The sequence below is a fragment of the Pituophis catenifer genome, unplaced genomic scaffold, assembly GCF_029215685.1.
Source record: "Pituophis catenifer annectens isolate HBS135680 unplaced genomic scaffold, rPitCat1.0.hap2 SCAF_3, whole genome shotgun sequence".
Taxonomy (NCBI): domain Eukaryota; kingdom Metazoa; phylum Chordata; class Lepidosauria; order Squamata; family Colubridae; genus Pituophis; species Pituophis catenifer.
This window is the reverse complement of record NW_027256883.1, coordinates 181,281,496-181,300,047: the sequence shown is the minus strand read 5'-3', so window position 1 is coordinate 181,300,047 and position 18,552 is coordinate 181,281,496. Positions and strand designations below refer to the sequence as shown.

The 18,552-nt window shown below is 37.2% G+C and overlaps 1 protein-coding gene across 1 annotated transcript in view; it reads left to right on the top strand.

Moving 5' to 3' along the window:
- LOC139314338 (fer-1-like protein 4) overlaps positions 1-18,552 on the top strand; it is a 64,191-nt gene that overhangs the window by 41,021 nt on the left and 4,618 nt on the right. The window contains exons 31-42 of the mRNA XM_070939930.1: positions 557-688; positions 1,446-1,485; positions 2,103-2,209; positions 2,978-3,109; positions 4,156-4,266; positions 4,841-4,968; positions 11,414-11,584; positions 11,775-11,929; positions 13,325-13,503; positions 14,202-14,287; positions 14,972-15,070; positions 17,830-18,071. Of these exons, the coding sequence (XP_070796031.1) occupies positions 557-688; positions 1,446-1,485; positions 2,103-2,209; positions 2,978-3,109; positions 4,156-4,266; positions 4,841-4,968; positions 11,414-11,584; positions 11,775-11,929; positions 13,325-13,503; positions 14,202-14,287; positions 14,972-15,070; positions 17,830-18,071 (1,582 nt within the window). The remainder of the gene's footprint in view (positions 1-556; positions 689-1,445; positions 1,486-2,102; positions 2,210-2,977; positions 3,110-4,155; positions 4,267-4,840; positions 4,969-11,413; positions 11,585-11,774; positions 11,930-13,324; positions 13,504-14,201; positions 14,288-14,971; positions 15,071-17,829; positions 18,072-18,552) is intronic.

Genomic DNA, 18,552 nt, shown 5'->3' with positions numbered 1-18,552 from the left:
GACCTCCAAACTGCTTCACTTGGATGATTGGGGCCATGATCTACAATTAAGTGTTATTAGCATGCTAAGATACTGCACCCTACATCAAAAGATCACTCCCCTCAACAGCTTTATTATCTAATGTACATATTAAACTGGAGAGGGTAGAGAGCAGAGCCCTGAGATATACACAAAGCAAGGGTTTTGGGCTAGACCACTTTCTCCCTCCCCCACCTTCCAATCCCTCAATGCAGATTAAGGAGGACTAGGATGGATGCACTATCCCTATTCTGAGCCCACCAGAAGTCATTAGCAAGCATAATTAAAATCTCTCAGTATTGTATAATCCTAGTTTGAAAGAGGTCCAGATAATCTACTTCCATTCAGGACCCTTTGGAGCTGCAGGTTGACCACTTTCTTAATAACCTTCTTACCTTGACAGTAATGATGAGATAATGTCAGGATTCAGGATTGATATATGGATTTTATGAAGTAATCTTCTAGTTGTTGGAGAGGTTCAACAAGATTGTTCTACATTTCCACATAATGGATGGAATTTTATGTCATTTATATTCAGGCACCACTGAAAAAAATCCCTATTGATAAATTGGTACCGAAAGAGGAAGAATTTGAGGAGGAAAAGCCTGAGAAGGAAGAACTGGATTGGTGGTCCAAGTACTATGAATCATTAAAGGAATTAAATAAACAGGTAATCATGAACCTTATTGTATAATTTATATTGTATTATAATGAGATACGGGACTGAGTTGGATTACCTGTCCCTTCTAACTTATTAATTATAAAGTGTAAAGTTGGGATACTAGAAGATAACGGGGCTGTTTAAACAGTAAAATCTCCTAAAATAGGTCTGATTTTGTTAGGTAAAACAGAGCTCATGTTGATTTAATCTAGATTATGAATTTATTTTTCCCCTATGCTGCTGTCTTTGCTCTTCAATGCATTTACTGATTTTCCAAATAGACATGGGCTGCAATCTCTTATCAATAAACCTAGGATTTGTTCTCAATGCAACTTAATTACTGTGTAGGACTGCACTGCCTGCATTTTTTCAAGTTCTATAAAAACTTTGTCCTGTTACTCATAATGTATTTTAATCCTGGCTGTTCACCGCCCTGAGTCCTTCGGGAGAAGGCCGGTATAAAAATTTAATTAAAAAAATAAAAAAATAATAAGAAGAACTCTATAGAATAAGTAAGAAGAAAAGGCTCTCACACAAAATAATTTAAAATTAGAGGAAAAGAAAAGAAAAAGAATGCTGAATATCCATATAGGTTATTAAATAATCAGTGTTTCCAGTGCAACATTTATTAATTTCTAGCATTTTACTGTAAAACTCACATTAGAAAACTATAAGAATCTTCAGTATTAGAAAACTGTAAGACCGTAGAATGGTAAGTCTGATTGACATCTGTTATAACTCAGTTAAAGGCCATTCTCTTTTGCAGTCTCTTAGTGATGAAGAAGAGGAGGACGCAAATGATGCAGGTGAGTTAATCATGCTATAGAATGGCATTCCTTAACTCTGTATCTTCCCAATGTGTTAAATCACACTTTCCATCTTCCTAGCATACCCAGGAGGAATTATATTGGCCCAGCAGACACCAGGGCAGGAGAATGCTAGAGACAACATTTCTCCAGATTATTACCTATTTGAAGTTTCAGCTTTCTTTACCGGAAAGAGACCAACACTGTCTTTGTGCACATCAATAGAATGAACCAATATTGTAACTAAACACCAAATCAGTGGTTGATCCCCTACCTACAACCTCAGATCATTATCCCAAAATTTCTGCTTTCTCTAAAGTGCCAAGTAGTTGTGGTGTCATCTGATTCATCTATCCAAACAGGCTCTTGCTATACCAACATTCAATTCTCTCTGCTAGAAGAAAAAAGAGAAATGTAGCCAAATCGGGTGGGTGAGTTTTGCTCTTAACAGTTGGAAGAGATCACTATTCTAAATAGAAGTAAAATGGATGTAATAAAGAAAACCAAAAAGTAAATTAAGTCATTAACTTTACCCAAGTACTCAGAATCATTGCAGCCAGCACCTAACATTGTGAGCTGAGGAGAAGACCCCTTTAATTTGTTGTTATCTTCTTTAGATGGAGGGAACCTGAATGCTGCTTCTCTTGATGAGGAGGTAGAAGATGAAATAGTTGTTGAAGCCGAGCCAGTCCGCCCAAAAAGGAAACTTATAGCAACATTAAAGGTAAGTCTTTGTACAAAAAAAAAGAAATAATTTGATTGACATCAAATCTACAAATTTAGCTAAATTTAGTATATTTACTGAAGTAGTTCTAGTTTTTTCACATGGAAGGAGTTTGTGCCAGGGGTGAAATTCAGCAGGTTTTGACAGGTTCTGGAGAACTGGTAGCGGAAATTTTGAGTAGTTCGGAGAACCGGCAAATACCACCTCTGGCTGGCCGAGAGTGGGGTGGGAATGGAGATTTTGTAATATCCTTCCCCCAGGAGTGGGGTGGGAATGGAGATTTTGCAGTATCCTTCCCCTGCCACGCCCACCAAGCCACACCCACAGAACGTAGTAAAAAAAATTGAATTTCACGACTGGTCTGTGCTATACTTCAATGTTTTCTCTCTCAAAATGTCAGAAAACCTACTACCAGTTTTCAGTCAATTGTGATCAGAAAGAGTTCCAAGAACTGCAGAAAATGATTTAGAGGGAGTTGTTTGTATTTCTGGGACAGAATGGTACCTAGCCTTCTTTTATAGAATTATCTATATCACCTGTATCTATTGAAATAGAATACTACCTATATCTCTGACTGATAACATGAATTTTGAGCACAATAGGAACAGGATATAACATAAAAAGGAACAGGATAAGGAGCAGCCAAAAAAAAAAAAAAATCAAACAGTGAATCTGTCATTACAAAATTTTTCTTTGATTGCAATAAGTTTTCTGTTCTGTTCTAATTTGGGTTATGTTCAATTACCATAGTGCACATTTTTATTCCAGATTTATAGTTCAGAACTAGAGAATGAGTTTGACAATTTTGAGGACTGGTTATGTATTTTTCCACTTCATCGTGGAAAAGCTAATGAAGATGAAGATGGGAATGAGGAAGAAAAATTTGTCGGGAAATACAAGGTAGGAATCTTTTGAATTATATTTATTAATACCATTTGATTTTGTTCCCAAAGTAGTAATGGTAGTGAATTTATTCCTATTAATACTGAACAGTTTGGCATAGGGGCTCCTCAATTCAGTCTTACTTATTCCTTTATAAAATGTAAGCCTCACTGACTTTAATGGAATGATCACCCAGAATCTTTGCTCTGTGCTTTCCATAGTTCTTAGGACAGATTCCTGTTGCTGCAGTCTGGAAATACTCTTTTTTTTTCTTTTTCTTTCTTTTTTACAAATGGTGAACTTTTTTTTTGCAATAGGTAAAAATGGGATCCAAATCCTAATTTGGGAATATGATTGCTAATCTGAAAGAAAGTCTATTTTAATACAATCTGTTATTGCAGGACATTCATTCCAAAGCGTCAACTAGTTCAGAATATGATGGGTTTAACATAGGATCTTTGCTCCATGACCTGCAGTGGTTGCCGGTGTGCTTTTGGGTGTGATTCAAGGGTTATTGGGTTATTACCTATAAAGGTACTGCCTTCTACAGCTTCTACCAATCTGGTATGAATTGGCAGAGTGGACATATTCCAGGTCACCCTTGATTAAATAGTGCCATATTTCAGGACCCAGGAAGTATGTGTTCTCTGGTCTCTGAAATTAGGTTCTTCCTGAGGTCTGTATGGTTCCTAGGTGGATGTTATTCTAGAAAATATTGAAAACTGGCTGTTTATCCTGGCCTTGGGGTAGGATGGATATTTATATTTGCATTGTTGTTTGGATTGCTATATTGTAAGAATTTTGCAGTTTTATAGTTGTTCAGGTTAATACTTCATGGTTTTTTTTTTGTTGTTGCTTATAAGTTATTCCACTGTGAACTGTTGAAACTGCGTTGGAGTCAGGTGACCTCCATATTGAATAAATAAATATTAATTAATTAAAAGTCAGATATATTCTGCTAGGAGAAGCGAATAGCTTCTTCTCAGCAATAGGGTTTTTCAAAATATAAATTACTAGAAAAAAATACATAAACAGCATGTTCTTCTCAACTCCTTCTACTGCAGGGTTCATTCTATGTTTATCGAGCTGAAGAGGCAGGTCCAGAACATAAGATCTCCCAAGGCATCCCCAGAAATAGACCCATCAAGGTTCTTGTCAGAATTTATATTGTCAAAGTAAGTATTTTGACTTCATATACAGAAATACAGATTTAGGATTCTAATGTTTCTTGAGGTACACAGCAGAAGTTGATTTCCAAAGCACAATCTCTGTTACTGAAATAACAGAGATTCTGTTATTAGTCCAACCCTGGGCATTACTTACATATTTACTTATGGCTCCCTACTTATGGTTTAGTGCCATTCTTTCATAAATTGAAAAGTAAAATATTATTACAGAACATTCTTCTGACATTCTAAGATTGGCTATTTTCAAATGAAGAATTCCTAATAATGTTCTTGCCCCTACCTTGCAGATTGTTTTCCTGTTAGGAAAATAGATCCAGGATTGGGAAAATATAGGAGAGTTAAATAATGGAAGGTGCTGTTTACAAACCATGAACTCTCCAAGGCAATGGCATTAAGAAAAATGCACTTGTAAGCAATCTAAGCCTTTTTTCAGATGGGAAAATATAAGTTTACCACAACATGCATGAAATTCCATTATATTGATTCCACATTAATTTGTAGAATTCTTTTTCTCCCATGCTTTTGTATTCTGTCACCATATCACATGTTGCTGTTTCTTTAGGCAACTAATTTGACACCAGCAGATCCCAATGGCAAAGCAGATCCCTATCTTGTGGTTAAGATTGGCCAACAACAAAAAGACACCAAGGATCGATATATCCCAAAACAGCTCAATCCAGTTTTTGGAGAGTAAGGATATGTTTTTATCTTATATCAGTTACATCTTCTCTAAATCTTTCTTGTCTTACCAGAAGATTTTTCTCTATTTCAGAAGAATGTACCCATTTGTTATAGGCATAAAAATACTGTCAGATGTAAATGCCTTATTCTCTAATGTGTAAATAGTATATGAACGGGGTATCAGGGGTTAACTTATTCTTCACTTCTTAATGTATTCATAATTCACCACTCCCATATCTAGCTCCACCCATTGTATATATATAAGGAGCTGTATGCATCCATTTCTTCGCTTCTATCTGTGAATATTCAGTGAATATAGAATGCCTAATGTAAATAAAAGGAGATATATTTAAACCTTTAACTCTTACTAAATTTATTGAGTCTGATCCTGAAAATATTGCAACAAGCTGGTAGCAGAGGATGGTTAATTGACTCAATAAAAAACTTAAAAATGTCTAAGAAAGATAGGCCCAACACCAGGGCATACAGCAAAGAAATGGAAACAGAACAAGAAATAATCGATGAATCCACAAACGCGATTTCGAGAGAATCCGAAGAATACACCACTGAAGACGAAGAAATAATAGATAAAAATGATGATCGGGAGGAAATCGAAATAGAGAATAACGAACTCAGGTCAGAGATATTAAAACTATTGAAGAGCCAGAAGAATGATGAAAGCCTCATCGCGAACCTCCAAGATATGCTGAAGAACAGCGGAGCAGCGAGAGAGAAGCACATCACTAATGAAAAGTCAAAAGACCCAAAAATAGTGAGTGATATGACTGCAGAGAAAATTATTGTGAAGAAGAAAAACGGTGATCCCGCGTGAAATTTTGAATGGCAGCCATCTTGGTTTCAACAGACCTCCAGGGTGAGCGAAGCAGAGCCAATCAGAAAACTCAATTCAAAATTTCTGGTGCGAAAAACGTTATCAGACAACGAAAACGAAAAAGAAGATTCAAACACCTCAGAAGAATCAGAATCAGAAAGTGAAGATGATTCAACAAACAATCAAATAAAATCAGCAATGAAAACGCTTTTTGCTGCATTTGGGCCAAAACTAAAAATTACTAAAAAGCTAACGAAGAAACGAGCGAGCAAGCCAATGCATCGGGACCTACCCGCTCCCATCCTGACTACGAGAGCGCCGACACCCGAACCCAGAGAGCCCTGCCGATACCGCCCCACACCACAGACCGAAGCAAGCACCAACGCCCTCAAAAGAAGAGGAAGAGCAGACACCATCGTCAGGACTCCCAAGATCGAACCAGAGACCGATTCGTCCGAGGAGGAGCAGAACGAGCGAGCCGCAACGAGGAGAACCTTTCACGACGACTTCAAGGAAGAAATGGACAACGCGCATGCGCAAGACTACGCAGACGGTCCGGGAAGACATGAATTGACGAGAAGACCGTGCAGGCTCGTTGCGAGCATCCCCACGCCGTTTTGTAACTTTCTGCATTTACGAGACCACGGACTACCTCAGGTTGTAAGTAATGGACCTAATAATGTCGGAAATTTACCCAGTGACTTCCCAAAGTTAAGGATAGATGGCATTAATTTACAAGAATGGTATCAGCAGCTCCAGGTTGTCTTTATGAAGGAAAACTTACTGTTCTTTATCACTAGTCCCCCAAAAAGACCTTGGACTCTAAAAATAGACTGTTTACACCATAGAGCATTTTTCTTATTAATATCTAGTGTATCTCCTGCAATGTATCACAGCATTAAGCAAAATCTGACTGTTTCAGAAATTATTCAATGCATGTTCAATTTGTTTCACAGTGACAGTGTAGCTACCATCACAAGGATGTCTAAAGATTTCTTTTCATCTAGGATAAAACCAGGGGTTTCCATAAGTGAGCACTTAATATCTTTAAACAAAATAAGAGCTGAACTGCATTTAAGGGGGGAGGTGATTTCAGACCAAACAATGAAAAGTGTTATTATCAACTCACTTGATCCATCATGGGACAATTATATGTCACATTTAGACACAATCAACCTAGGATACTTATCCATAGAAAGTCTATCCAATAAATTGATAGCAGAAGACAATTCAAGAAGGAATCGTTCTAACAATCACATAGAACACAAACCATATAGGAAAGTAGCTTTCCAAGAAAAATATAATGAAACATTTAAATGTCACAACTGTGGATCCAGGGAACACAATAGAAGAGATTGCCCCAAAATTTCAAAAGAAAGACATAGGTCAGAATATAGAAACAAATACAATTATAGACAGTCTTCCATGGATAGACATAGATATAGAAGCCCACCAAATTACAAAGAGAATAGAGGGGGCAGAGATAATTCAAAGGATAGAAAATCTGGTTCACTGAATGGATTAAATAAGCAAGACAACACTAACATACAACAGAATGAGAACAATAATTGGCTTATTGATTCTGGAGCAACTAATCACACCACTAATAACAAAATTATACTGTTTTCATTTGTAGAAGATAAGTTTGTAATAAAGGTAGCTAACCAAGAAAAGGTTCAAGTATTAGGTAGAGGGAATGTAACCTTGCCTGGTCTAGGAAAAATAGAGGGGGTATTATTAATACCTGAAATACCTCATAACATACTAAGTGCCATAAAACTAAGTAGGGATTCTGATATTAACATTGTTTTTTCTAAAGGAAAAGCAACTTTGGAGAAAAATAAAGTAGATATAGGCACTGTGATGATTAAAGGAGGCCTACCTTACCTAATAACAAAGGAAAAATGGTTGCACAACATTGATTCAAATATGGAAGATTGTATTGAAGTAGATAATGAAAACATTAGCAACAGTGACAATGATGAATGTAAAATATCTCATGATCACAAAGATGCACACAATGAAAAAAAACCAAAAATAGGTAAGCCAATTCATGATGAGTGTGCTCACATCTTACATAGGAAGTTAGGACATGCCAGTTTTCCTGTAGTACAAAAAATGACTGAACACGCAGAAGGTGTTAAAATAAAAAATTGTGAAAACTATTTGGAATGCTCAGTATGTAAATCTACAAAACTAAAAACTAGCCCCAGGCCAAGAAAATCTACTAGATCAACCAACAAAATTTTTGATTTAGTACACATGGACTTAGTTGGTCCACTAACTCCATCAATCACTTATAGAAAACGTTACTTCTTGACCATAGTAGACGATTATAGCCGCTATGGATTTGTTTATACATTAAAACACAAAGATGAAACCTTTCAAAAATTTAAAGAATTTTATAAACGCATAGAAACATAACACAATATCAAAATAAAACAAATTATGACAGATAGGGGATGTGAATTCATGTCTAAAGAATTCTCCCAATGGTTAAAGGACAAAGGAATGTTACATTACACATCTAGTCCATTTTCTGCGTTCCAGAACGGGATTGCAGAGAGGAAGAACTCAACATTACAAACCATGATTAGATGCACATTGGAAGATGCTGGCTTAAGCAAACAATTCTGGTCAGAAGCCCTACATTATTCCAATTACACACAGAATAGAACCTGGTCCAGCATTGTAAATAAGACACCATATGAGGTGATGTATAATAGGAAACCAAAATTGGCACACATGCACATATTTGGAGTCACTGCAGACGTACACATACCTAAGCAATTAAGAAGAAAGGGAGAAAACGTGTCCAGAAGACTCAGATTTATGGGATACGAGACAGGCACTAAAGGGTACAGATTCATTGATAATAATAACAAATTTATAGTCTCCAGAACAGCTGTGTTCCATGAGCAGGCCAACTGGTCGAAAATACATCTTAATGAAATATTTCCAAGTAACAACAAAGATACAAAATCTCAAGAGAAAGAGACTATAGAAAAGCAAAATATCAACAAATATAAAAACAAAACCAAAACATGGACAAATAGTCAACACAAAATAAAGACAGACACACTAACAAAAAAGGAAGCAAGATATTTGCATGATAACAATAGTAAACCTGAAAAAACAATTAGAAACACCAGAAATCAGATGCCAAATAAATACAAGGATTACATAATGCATATGGATGGTGAGTCAACGACACCTAATACATATGAGGAAGTGTTAAAACTTCCTCGTAAAGAAAAAGAAAAATGAGAATTAGCAATGAAAAAAGAGATGGAAAGCTTACAAGGATTAAATGTATTTACACCTGCAATTGCACCAAAAGATAAAACAATTATTGGTACTAGGTGGATATATAAAATTAAGAACTTAGAGGGAGGCAATACCCTATACAAAGCTAGACTAGTTGCACAAGGTTATGCACAGAAATATCCGGAGGACTATACTGACACGTATTCCCCCACAGTAAGAACTGAGAGTGTCAAAACAGCTCTAGTGGTAGCATCAGCACTCAATCTCGATGTATTCCAATATGACATACAGACTGCGTATCTACACGCAAAACTAGATAAGGAAATATATGTAAGAGCACCTCACAGTCAATACACAAACAAGAATGAGACTTGGTTGTTAAACAAGAGTTTATACGGGTTAAAACAATCTGGTAAACGATGGTATGATTGTTTAGTAAAAGTACTTAAAACCATGGACTTCAATGCTACCACTGCTGATAACTGTTTCTTTGTCAAAAAGGGTGATGATTACATAGAGTTTGTATTGATCTATGTGGATGACATTTTATACATAGGAAAACATAAAGAGAGAAGGGAAACTTTTGTAACTAAGCTAAATGAACATTTCTCATTGAAATCTTTAGGCAAAGTAAATAAGTATCTTGGTGTTCAAATTAATAAGACTAAAAGAGGATTCAAACTTACTCAGAGAGATAAGATCATAGAGCTCTTAAACAAATGCAATCTAAGTGATGCCAAACCTTGTGATACTCCTATGCAGACTGACTTTCTAAGAAATGCTGATGAATCATCCCCTGAATTCAAAGATAACACATTTTATAGATCAGTCATAGGTTCACTTCTTTATATATCTAATTGGACAAGACCGGATATCGCTTTACCCCTCAATTTATTATCCAGACATGTTAGCAAGCCAACAATGTATCACTGGGAAGGTGTTAAAAGAATATTAAGGTATCTGAAAAACACACTAGACTTTTGTTTAATGTTAGAACCTAAAGATAATAAAGAACCAAAGCTTACATGTTACGCAGATGCGGATTGGGCTGGAGACACCTCATGTAGAAAAAGTACATCTGGTTATATATTCCTCTTAAATGACTGTCCAGTTTACTGGTACACTGGTAAACAAGAATTAGTGGCCACTTCAACGACAGAAGCAGAATATGTTTGTTTATCCAAAGCTGCAAATAACCTTGTATGGTTTAATGATTTAATTTCAGATGTCTGGAAAACACCTGCTTTGCCTTTTGTTATGCATGAAGACAATAAAGCAGCTATTGAAATATCTAGATCTGACGCCATTGGACAAAGGTCCAGACACATAGATATAAAATTGAAACATGTGAGACAATTATCTCAAGATGGATTTATTAAGGCAGTGCATTGTGAAACTTCAGAACAATTAGCTGACATATTGACAAAGCCTTTACCTTCCAAGCAGCATAAATACTTGACTTCTAAGTTGCATGTTTTGTACTGTCCTGAATCTGAATGTAATTGGTGTAGCATAACGAATCGGCATTTAGAGGGGGATTTGTCAGATGTAAATGCCTTATTCTCTAATGTGTAAATAGTATATGAACGGGGTATCAGGGGTTAACTTATTCTTCACTTCTTAATGTATTCATAATTCACCACTCCCATATCTAGCTCCACCCATTGTATATATATAAGGAGCTGTATGCATCCATTTCTTCGCTTCTATCTGTGAATATTCAGTGAATATAGAATGCCTAATGTAAATAAAAGGAGATATATTTAAACCTTTAACTCTTACTAAATTTATTGAGTCTGATCCTGAAAATATTGCAACAAATACAATAATATGTGTTCATAGCATCAGCAACGTTTATATGCATGGATTCTTTAGGGCTGATAGTGGAGCTTTCTGTAGGACTGGTAATGTAGAGAAATGAGAAAGTTGAAGTATTCCAAGGATGGACACTAACATGACCAATGAACTAGAAGATAACAACCTTTCAGCACAGATAGAGGGAATCTGAGGTTATATCTGCCTAATATGCTCATGAAAATAGGAGTAAAAGAAAGCAAACTGCTAGTAAAAAGTAAAACAATTGCAAGGGTCTGCTACTTATCTGACTATTTAAAAAAAGAAAGAAGGAAGGTGGACCAGGGACTTTAAAATGAAAGAATAATCTTTATCATTATGCCAATGGATCCATCCAGCCGGTACTCCTTTTATTTTGGCATTTATGTTCATAAATACAAGTTAAATGAAATGCTGCTATAGCAAGCAATAAAATGATTATTGTACAGAAGCTATTTTGTTATGTTCTGTCTTTACTTGCTATCTCCAACTGGTATTATTTTCTTTCTATCTCATATTTAGAGTACTGGAGCTTTCGATATCATTTCCTATAGAATCAGAACTCACTATATCAATATTTGACCATGATTTAGTTGGATCTGATGATTTAATTGGGGAGACCAAAATTGACTTGGAGAACCGATTCTACAGCAACCACAGAGCCAATTGTGGAGTGGCTTCACAATATGATACGTACGTATTATAGGAGACGTCAAGGTGACTGAATCTCTCTCTCATTTTATTAGTATTCTGTAGCTTTGTCAACAGAGCTTAAGACCCAATGCTTTCTGCCCTATAGGAATGCCAGCACTAATTAACCAGTTTCATATCTAATCTAAACTTGTTAAAAAGCAACTTACCCATATCTAATCATTTGTTACAGAGAAGGCTACAATATATGGCGAGATGCTTTCAAACCCACGCATATCTTGGAAAGTCTATGCAAGAAGAACGCACTCCCCTCAGCTGAATACAGGGCAGAGGAAGTCAAAGTAAATAACAAGATTTTTAAAATCCCCCCTGAAGCTTTTCCTGAAGGTAATGATACATACCTTTGATATATTTTTTTATTTCAACAGTGCTGGATACTTATTTCCAAAGCTGAACATTCATTTCCACGTAATCCTGATTATTTATGCAGAGTCTTAATTTGAAATCTTTGTAATTGCTAGAACAGATTTCCATTGCCTAGTGATCTCAGAAGTATTTGACTTCAGCTAGTACCACAATCTTTTCTAATTGGGACCATGGTCCATTTCTACTTGCTCCCAATTTATTCTGCTGCAGAAGGCATATCTATATATCAATATCTATCTTTAATTTTGTCACATTTTATCACTTTCTTTGGGGAATTTAAGCAAGTGATGTTCCTTAATTTTATCATAATTAAGTGAAGCTAAGTTTCAACGGAGAGGTTATATCTGCTTCAGACATCACCCAAAGCCACAAAGTTGTTTGTCTGAAGATTTGGTTTAGCTTCTTCTCTGCATTACTATGTAAATTTAGAGAGTTTTACAGGTAGCCTTTGACTTAGAGCCATTTGTTTAATGACCATTTGAAAATATGATGGCACTGAAAAAAAGGATTTATGATCAGGCCTTGCACGTATATGACTATTGTAGGGCCCTGCTTTTCATGTGAGCAAAATTCAGGCATGTATTTTTGATGATTGCAACGTCCCAGGATCATGTGATTGCTATTTGCAACATTCTCAGAGAGTTTCTGACAAGAAAATCAATGGAGGAAGCAGGATTTGCTTAGTGACAGCATAAACACTTTTAGCACAGCATAAAAGTGATAAAATTGAGCATGACTCGCTTAATGACCATGCTGCTTAGTGACAGACACTCTGGTTCCAGTTGCAGTCATAAATTGAGTATTACATTACCTGTATTTGTTAAGCTGTTTTAAGTAAACACAGTCATGCTTAGAACACTTATCAAGTATTATGATTCATGCACCTATTTTTCCTAAAGAGCCTTAGAGTACTATCCTAAATTTATTTCAAACTATCCCCAAGTCAGTTGAACATCTTTTTATTTGAACACTCACCCACCCACATATATGTATATGTATATATTTGGATATGTTTATTTATCCAAATATATGCAGATATATTTGTGTGTGTGTGTGTGTGTGTGTGTGAGAGAGAGAGAGAGAGAGAGAGAGAGAGAGAGAGATAGAGAGAGAGAGAGAGAGAGGGAGGGAGAGCGATGTGTGTATCACACATCCTAACTCTTTCAGCAGGAAAATGTTAAAATATTAATTCCCACTAACTGGGATATTTTTCCAAATTCAGTGGCACTACTATGGATACATAATTAGAAATTGAAAATGAGTGCATGATTAGAAATCTCATATATCACATTAATTACTGAATTGAATCCAGACTTGAAGAAGTGCCTGTTGGGACTCTGTTTTGTTATATTTCAGAAGCCTTGGCAAAAGACAACAAAGAAAATAATGACGAAACCTGGTCTGCCTATGATGAGCACAAGGCTTTGTATGTTCTTCAACACTGGGATGAAATGCCCGAGTATGGATGCAAATTAGTACCAGAACACGTGGAAGTTCGATCCATTTACAATCCAGATAACCCCGGTATTCTCCAGGTAAAGCAGAAAGTTGATTTATACATACTATAGCACTGTTATATTTTGCATCCAACATTTACATACGTATCTGTAACGTAGCAGCTGTTGCCTGCAAAATATTTTTAGGAACACATGCATGGCCTGCTGTCTAGCGAGGTCCTTTCTAGTATATACCTTGTGTTATGGGATTTCAACTCCCGTAATAATCTTCTGAGGACAGAAGGCTGCTCTAGCACAATCATAGCAATATGGGTTGATACCAGTGGTGGGTTGCCCCCAGTTCACACCGGTCCTATGGTAAAACCGGCGGGAGGCTTCGCCCACCAACCCTGACATCATCAGAATGCTTCTGCGCATGCGCCGAAGAGCACGCGTGGGGCCCCGTTGCGAACTGGTAGTAAAGGTAAGTAGAACCCACCCCTGGTTGATACAGTTACTCTGCCCAAGTTAAGCTCAATTCCTGGTGACTTTATAGATATGGCAGTATACACATAATTATAAATATGGTTTGCCATTATCTTCTCCCTGGGTGGTGTTTTTTTTTTTCCAATTTTGCGATCTATGACAGCTCATTGTCTTAATCTCTCTTCACACCGCAATTCCCAAGTTGCGGTGTAAAAACACAGATGCATGGAATAATACCACGCAACTTAGGCTATTGACCAACAAAGGAGAGAACATTGTCAAGTGACTTTTTGTTGTTCTTTTTTCTCCAGGGCTCTCTCCACATGTGGATTGACATGTTTCCAAATGATGTCCCTGCGCCACCACCTGTCAACATCAAACCACGACTTCCAATCAGGTAGGGAGGGATCTCTGTGAAAAGGAATCTGAATCAATGCTTATTTTACCATTATAGAATTGTTTGGGTACCGGTATATTGCGCATCGGGTAAAGATTTGTGACTTGAAATTCTCTGATGCTGCAAACATTTAAACTTTTATCTACTTTCCAACTGCAAATTGCATCATGTTGCATATGAGTGAAAAGTGCACTTAATATTCTGGAAAACAGTTACAGAATAACAGATTCACTACAGTTAATTTCATCTGGATTCTTTTTCAAGGGGAAAAGTGCACACTTGTGGGTAATATGCTGTTAAGAATGGAAAGTAATAAATGCATAATAAAGCAAGAGGAATATCCAGCTGTATCTTGTCTCAGAATTAATGGAGTGACTAACAGGCTAAAGCCAAATTTAGATTAATTCAATGGTATATGAAAAGAATCGGTAATTCTAATATGGAAACCATGGAAATCACATTGAATGCATGCTATTTTAGCATTAAACCAAATGCAGAAAATCTGCAATTACTGTAAGGGTTTGTTTGTCAAAGAGGTTTTTTTGTGCCAAGGCTCCTGGCAAGGGGATTCACTGCCCCCCATCTTGAATGCATTTTTGCAATTAATTAACAGATCAACCAACAAATTACTCAGGATTTGCAAGAAAATCATAATGTCTTTGGTTTTTTCTTCTTCTTTCCCAGTTATGAACTACGTGTCATTATCTGGAATACAGATGATGTGATTCTTGATGATGTCAATCCAATAACAGGAGAAATTTCCAGTGACATATATGTCAAAAGGTGCATTTGTGGGGATAGGTTAAAACAACCAGAAATCTGCCCCTGGGCCATCCTTTCTGTTTCATTAAATGTGTGAATTGGACTTTAATAGATTGCATTTGTACGTGAAAGGTTAATTCATAATTATCTTGGTACAAATTCCTCCTGCTACATGGTTACTTTTGGGTTTTTAAAGAAACAGCACTTTGTATGATGTGAACTTTAGCCCACTCTCAATTTGTGGATTTTTCCTTGCTATTTGGGAGTTAATCAATTTAACAGTTTATCTGCAGGACCATCTATGGCTGGTCACATCTATCTGACCCACTAGAGCAGGGAGGCAAGGAATGTTGCGGGTCCCATCCCCTAGGTAGGACCCTACCTAGCTAGGACCTAGATAAGACCCTAGGTCCTACCTGGTAGGACCCAAAAGAAGGGCCTTCTCCACGGTGGCTCCCGCTCTCTGGAACATGATTCCCCCAGAGATAGACTAGCCCCCACTCTAACACTCTTTAGGAAGGCGCTAAAGACCTGGTTCTGCCAGTGGGCCTGGGGGATCCAGAGCAGGGTGGAACCCATTAAATGGCTTGTGTGATGTGTTTTCACTGGGATAGGGGAGGGGTGGGGAGCTATTATTTTATTAATTTATTATTTGATTATTTTCTTCTATTAGTATATATATATACTAATACGGAGACTCAGGGCAGCTTACAAGGCGTTAAGCAATAGCCTTCATACTTTTGTATATTTTATACAAAGTCAGCTTATTGCCCCCACAAACCAGGTCCTTCTTTTACCTACCTTAGAAAGGATGGAAGGCTGAGTCAACCTTGAGCCTGGTGAGAATTGAACTCACAGTAATTGCACGCAGCTGCAAGCTAAATACTACCTTTTAACAGTAGCATTAGTCAGCTGCACCACTCAGATACGATGTTTTTATATTTGTGTAAGCTGCCTTGAGTCGCCATGTGCGAATAGGCGGCAATATAAATTTTCTAAAACAAACAAACAAACAAACAAACAAATAAATAAATAAATAAATAAATGCAACATGATTTTTCATTTTCATAGCAAATATTACTCTACTGATATAGATTTTGGCTTGGGGCACCGAAATAATGCTGCTGTTGCTTTTTTTTCAAGCTTGCATATGAAAATACACTGTCTATCCTTTGTAGGTAATCCTCGACTTACACCCGTAGTGGAGCCCCAAATTTCCATTGTTAAGCAAGACAATTGTTAAGTGAATTGTGCCCCATTTTATGATCATTTTTGCCACAGTCGTTAAGAGAATTACCGCAGTTGTTAAAGAAATCATGCGGTTATTCAGTGAATCCAGCTTCCTCAATGACTCTGCTTGTCGGAAGCCAGCTGGGAAGGTTACAAATCACATGACCCCGGGGCAGTGCAACTGTCATGAATACACGCCAGTTGCCAAGCACCTGAATTCTGATGATGTGACCATGGAGATGCTGCAACAGTTTTAGTGTGAAAACCGGTCATAAGTCACTTTTTTTCAGTGTCGCTATAACTTTGAACAGTCACTAAATAAAATGGCTATAAATCGAGGACTACCTATATATAAAAATGTGGATATTTTTAATGTGATGGAGGCTAGAGGGTGGGCAGTTGAGACATATAACTTTGGGGCTTGAATGAACAAATCTCCATTCCTTCCTACACTGTTACCTTATTTAGGATGTACAGGTAGTCCTCGACTTACAACTACAATTGAGCATAAAATTTCCACAGTAAAGTGAAACATTTCTTAAGTTAATTTTGCCCCCTTTTACGTCCTTTCTTGCCACAGTTGTTATGTGAATCACTGCAGTTGATAAATTAGTAACATGGTTGTTAAGTGAATCTTAACCATGGCTTAGGCCCGGGGTACTTGCAGGACCATCTTCTGCCATCCTCCCATCGTTTTGTGCGCTCTCACAGAGTGGGCCTCCTCAGGGTGCCGTCAGTCAGACAATGTCGGCTGGTGGCCCCCAGGGGGAGAGCGTTCTCTGTGGGAGCGCCGACCCTCTGCAATAGTTTGCCTTCCGGGCTTAGGACAGTCCCCGACCTCCTCTTCTTCCGCTGTGAACTGAAGACGTGGCTTTTTCATCAAATGGACTGACCCGTTGAGGGGGGTTTTTACATTGTAATAATTTTAATTAATTTTAATTGGATTTTAATTTATATTTAATTCATATTGTTGAATTTTTATCTTGTAAGCCGCCCTGAGTCCTTCGGGAGAAGGGCGGCATATAAATTGCAATAAAATAAATAAATAAATCTGGCTTCACCATTGATTTTGCTATCAAAAGATTGCAAAAGGTAATCACATGACCTTGGGACACAGCAACAGTCATAAGTATGACTTTGTATAAATATACAAAAGGATGAAGGCTATTGCTGAGCACATTGTAAGCCGCCCTGAGTCTCCTGAGAAGGGCGGCATATAAATCAAATTAAAAAAAAAAAAAAGTATGAACCAGTTGCCAAGCATCTGAATTTTGATCACATGATCATGGGGATGCTACAAAGGTCAGAAGTGTGAAAAATGGTCATAAGTCATTTTTTTCAGTGTTGTTGTAACTTTGAACAGTCACTAAATGAACCGTTGGAAGTCGAGGATTACCTGTACACTGCTCTGGGTCTGGCATTGCCTGCTTCTATCCTTGTTTTTGAATTCCTGCCGTACTGCTGAATCCGGTTGCTTTTAGAAGAGGTTCTTATATCACCTGCCTTCATGTTAAAATGTTGCTAGATGCTAATAAAAAGTTCTCCTGCAGCTGGATCAAAGGACTGGAGAAAGACAAGCAAGAAACAGATGTTCATTTTAATTCTTTGACTGGGGAAGGCAACTTCAACTGGCGGTTTGTGTTCCGCTTTGATTACCTTCCAACCGAGAAAGAGATAACTTACAAAAAGAAGGATTCTATTTTTTCTCTGGAGGAGTCGGAATTCCGTGAACCAGCTGTCCTAGTCTTTCAGGTCTGGGACTACGACAGGATTTCGGCAAATGATTTCTTAGGTATTCTTTTAAATGTACAGAATTGGAATGTTAGCTTGTTTTAGTGCGTGCATGCATGGCACAAATAGGAGAAAATTTAGGAGAAAAAGATAACCTATAATTTCTCTCCCAGCAGTGGTGAAATCTAAAATTTGTTACTACCGGTTCTGTGGGCGTGGCTTGGTGGGAGGGGTAATGTGACTGGGTGGGTGTGGCCAATTTTTTTTTTTTTACTTTTAAAACCATTTTTTCTACAACCTCTTCAGGGAAGAGGTTATTAAAAAATGCTTTCAAAAGGCTCTGACGATCCCAGCTGAGTTGCCTGATCGGCAGAGGTTTTTTAAAAAGCCTCTGCCGATCAGGCAACTCAGCTTGGATCGTCAGAGGCATTTAAAAGAAAAAAAAGGGTTTTTTCTTTTAAAAGCCTTTGACGATCCCAGCTGAGCCGCACGATCATCAGAGGCTTTTTTTTTTTACTTTTAAAAGCATTTTTTGCCTGAAG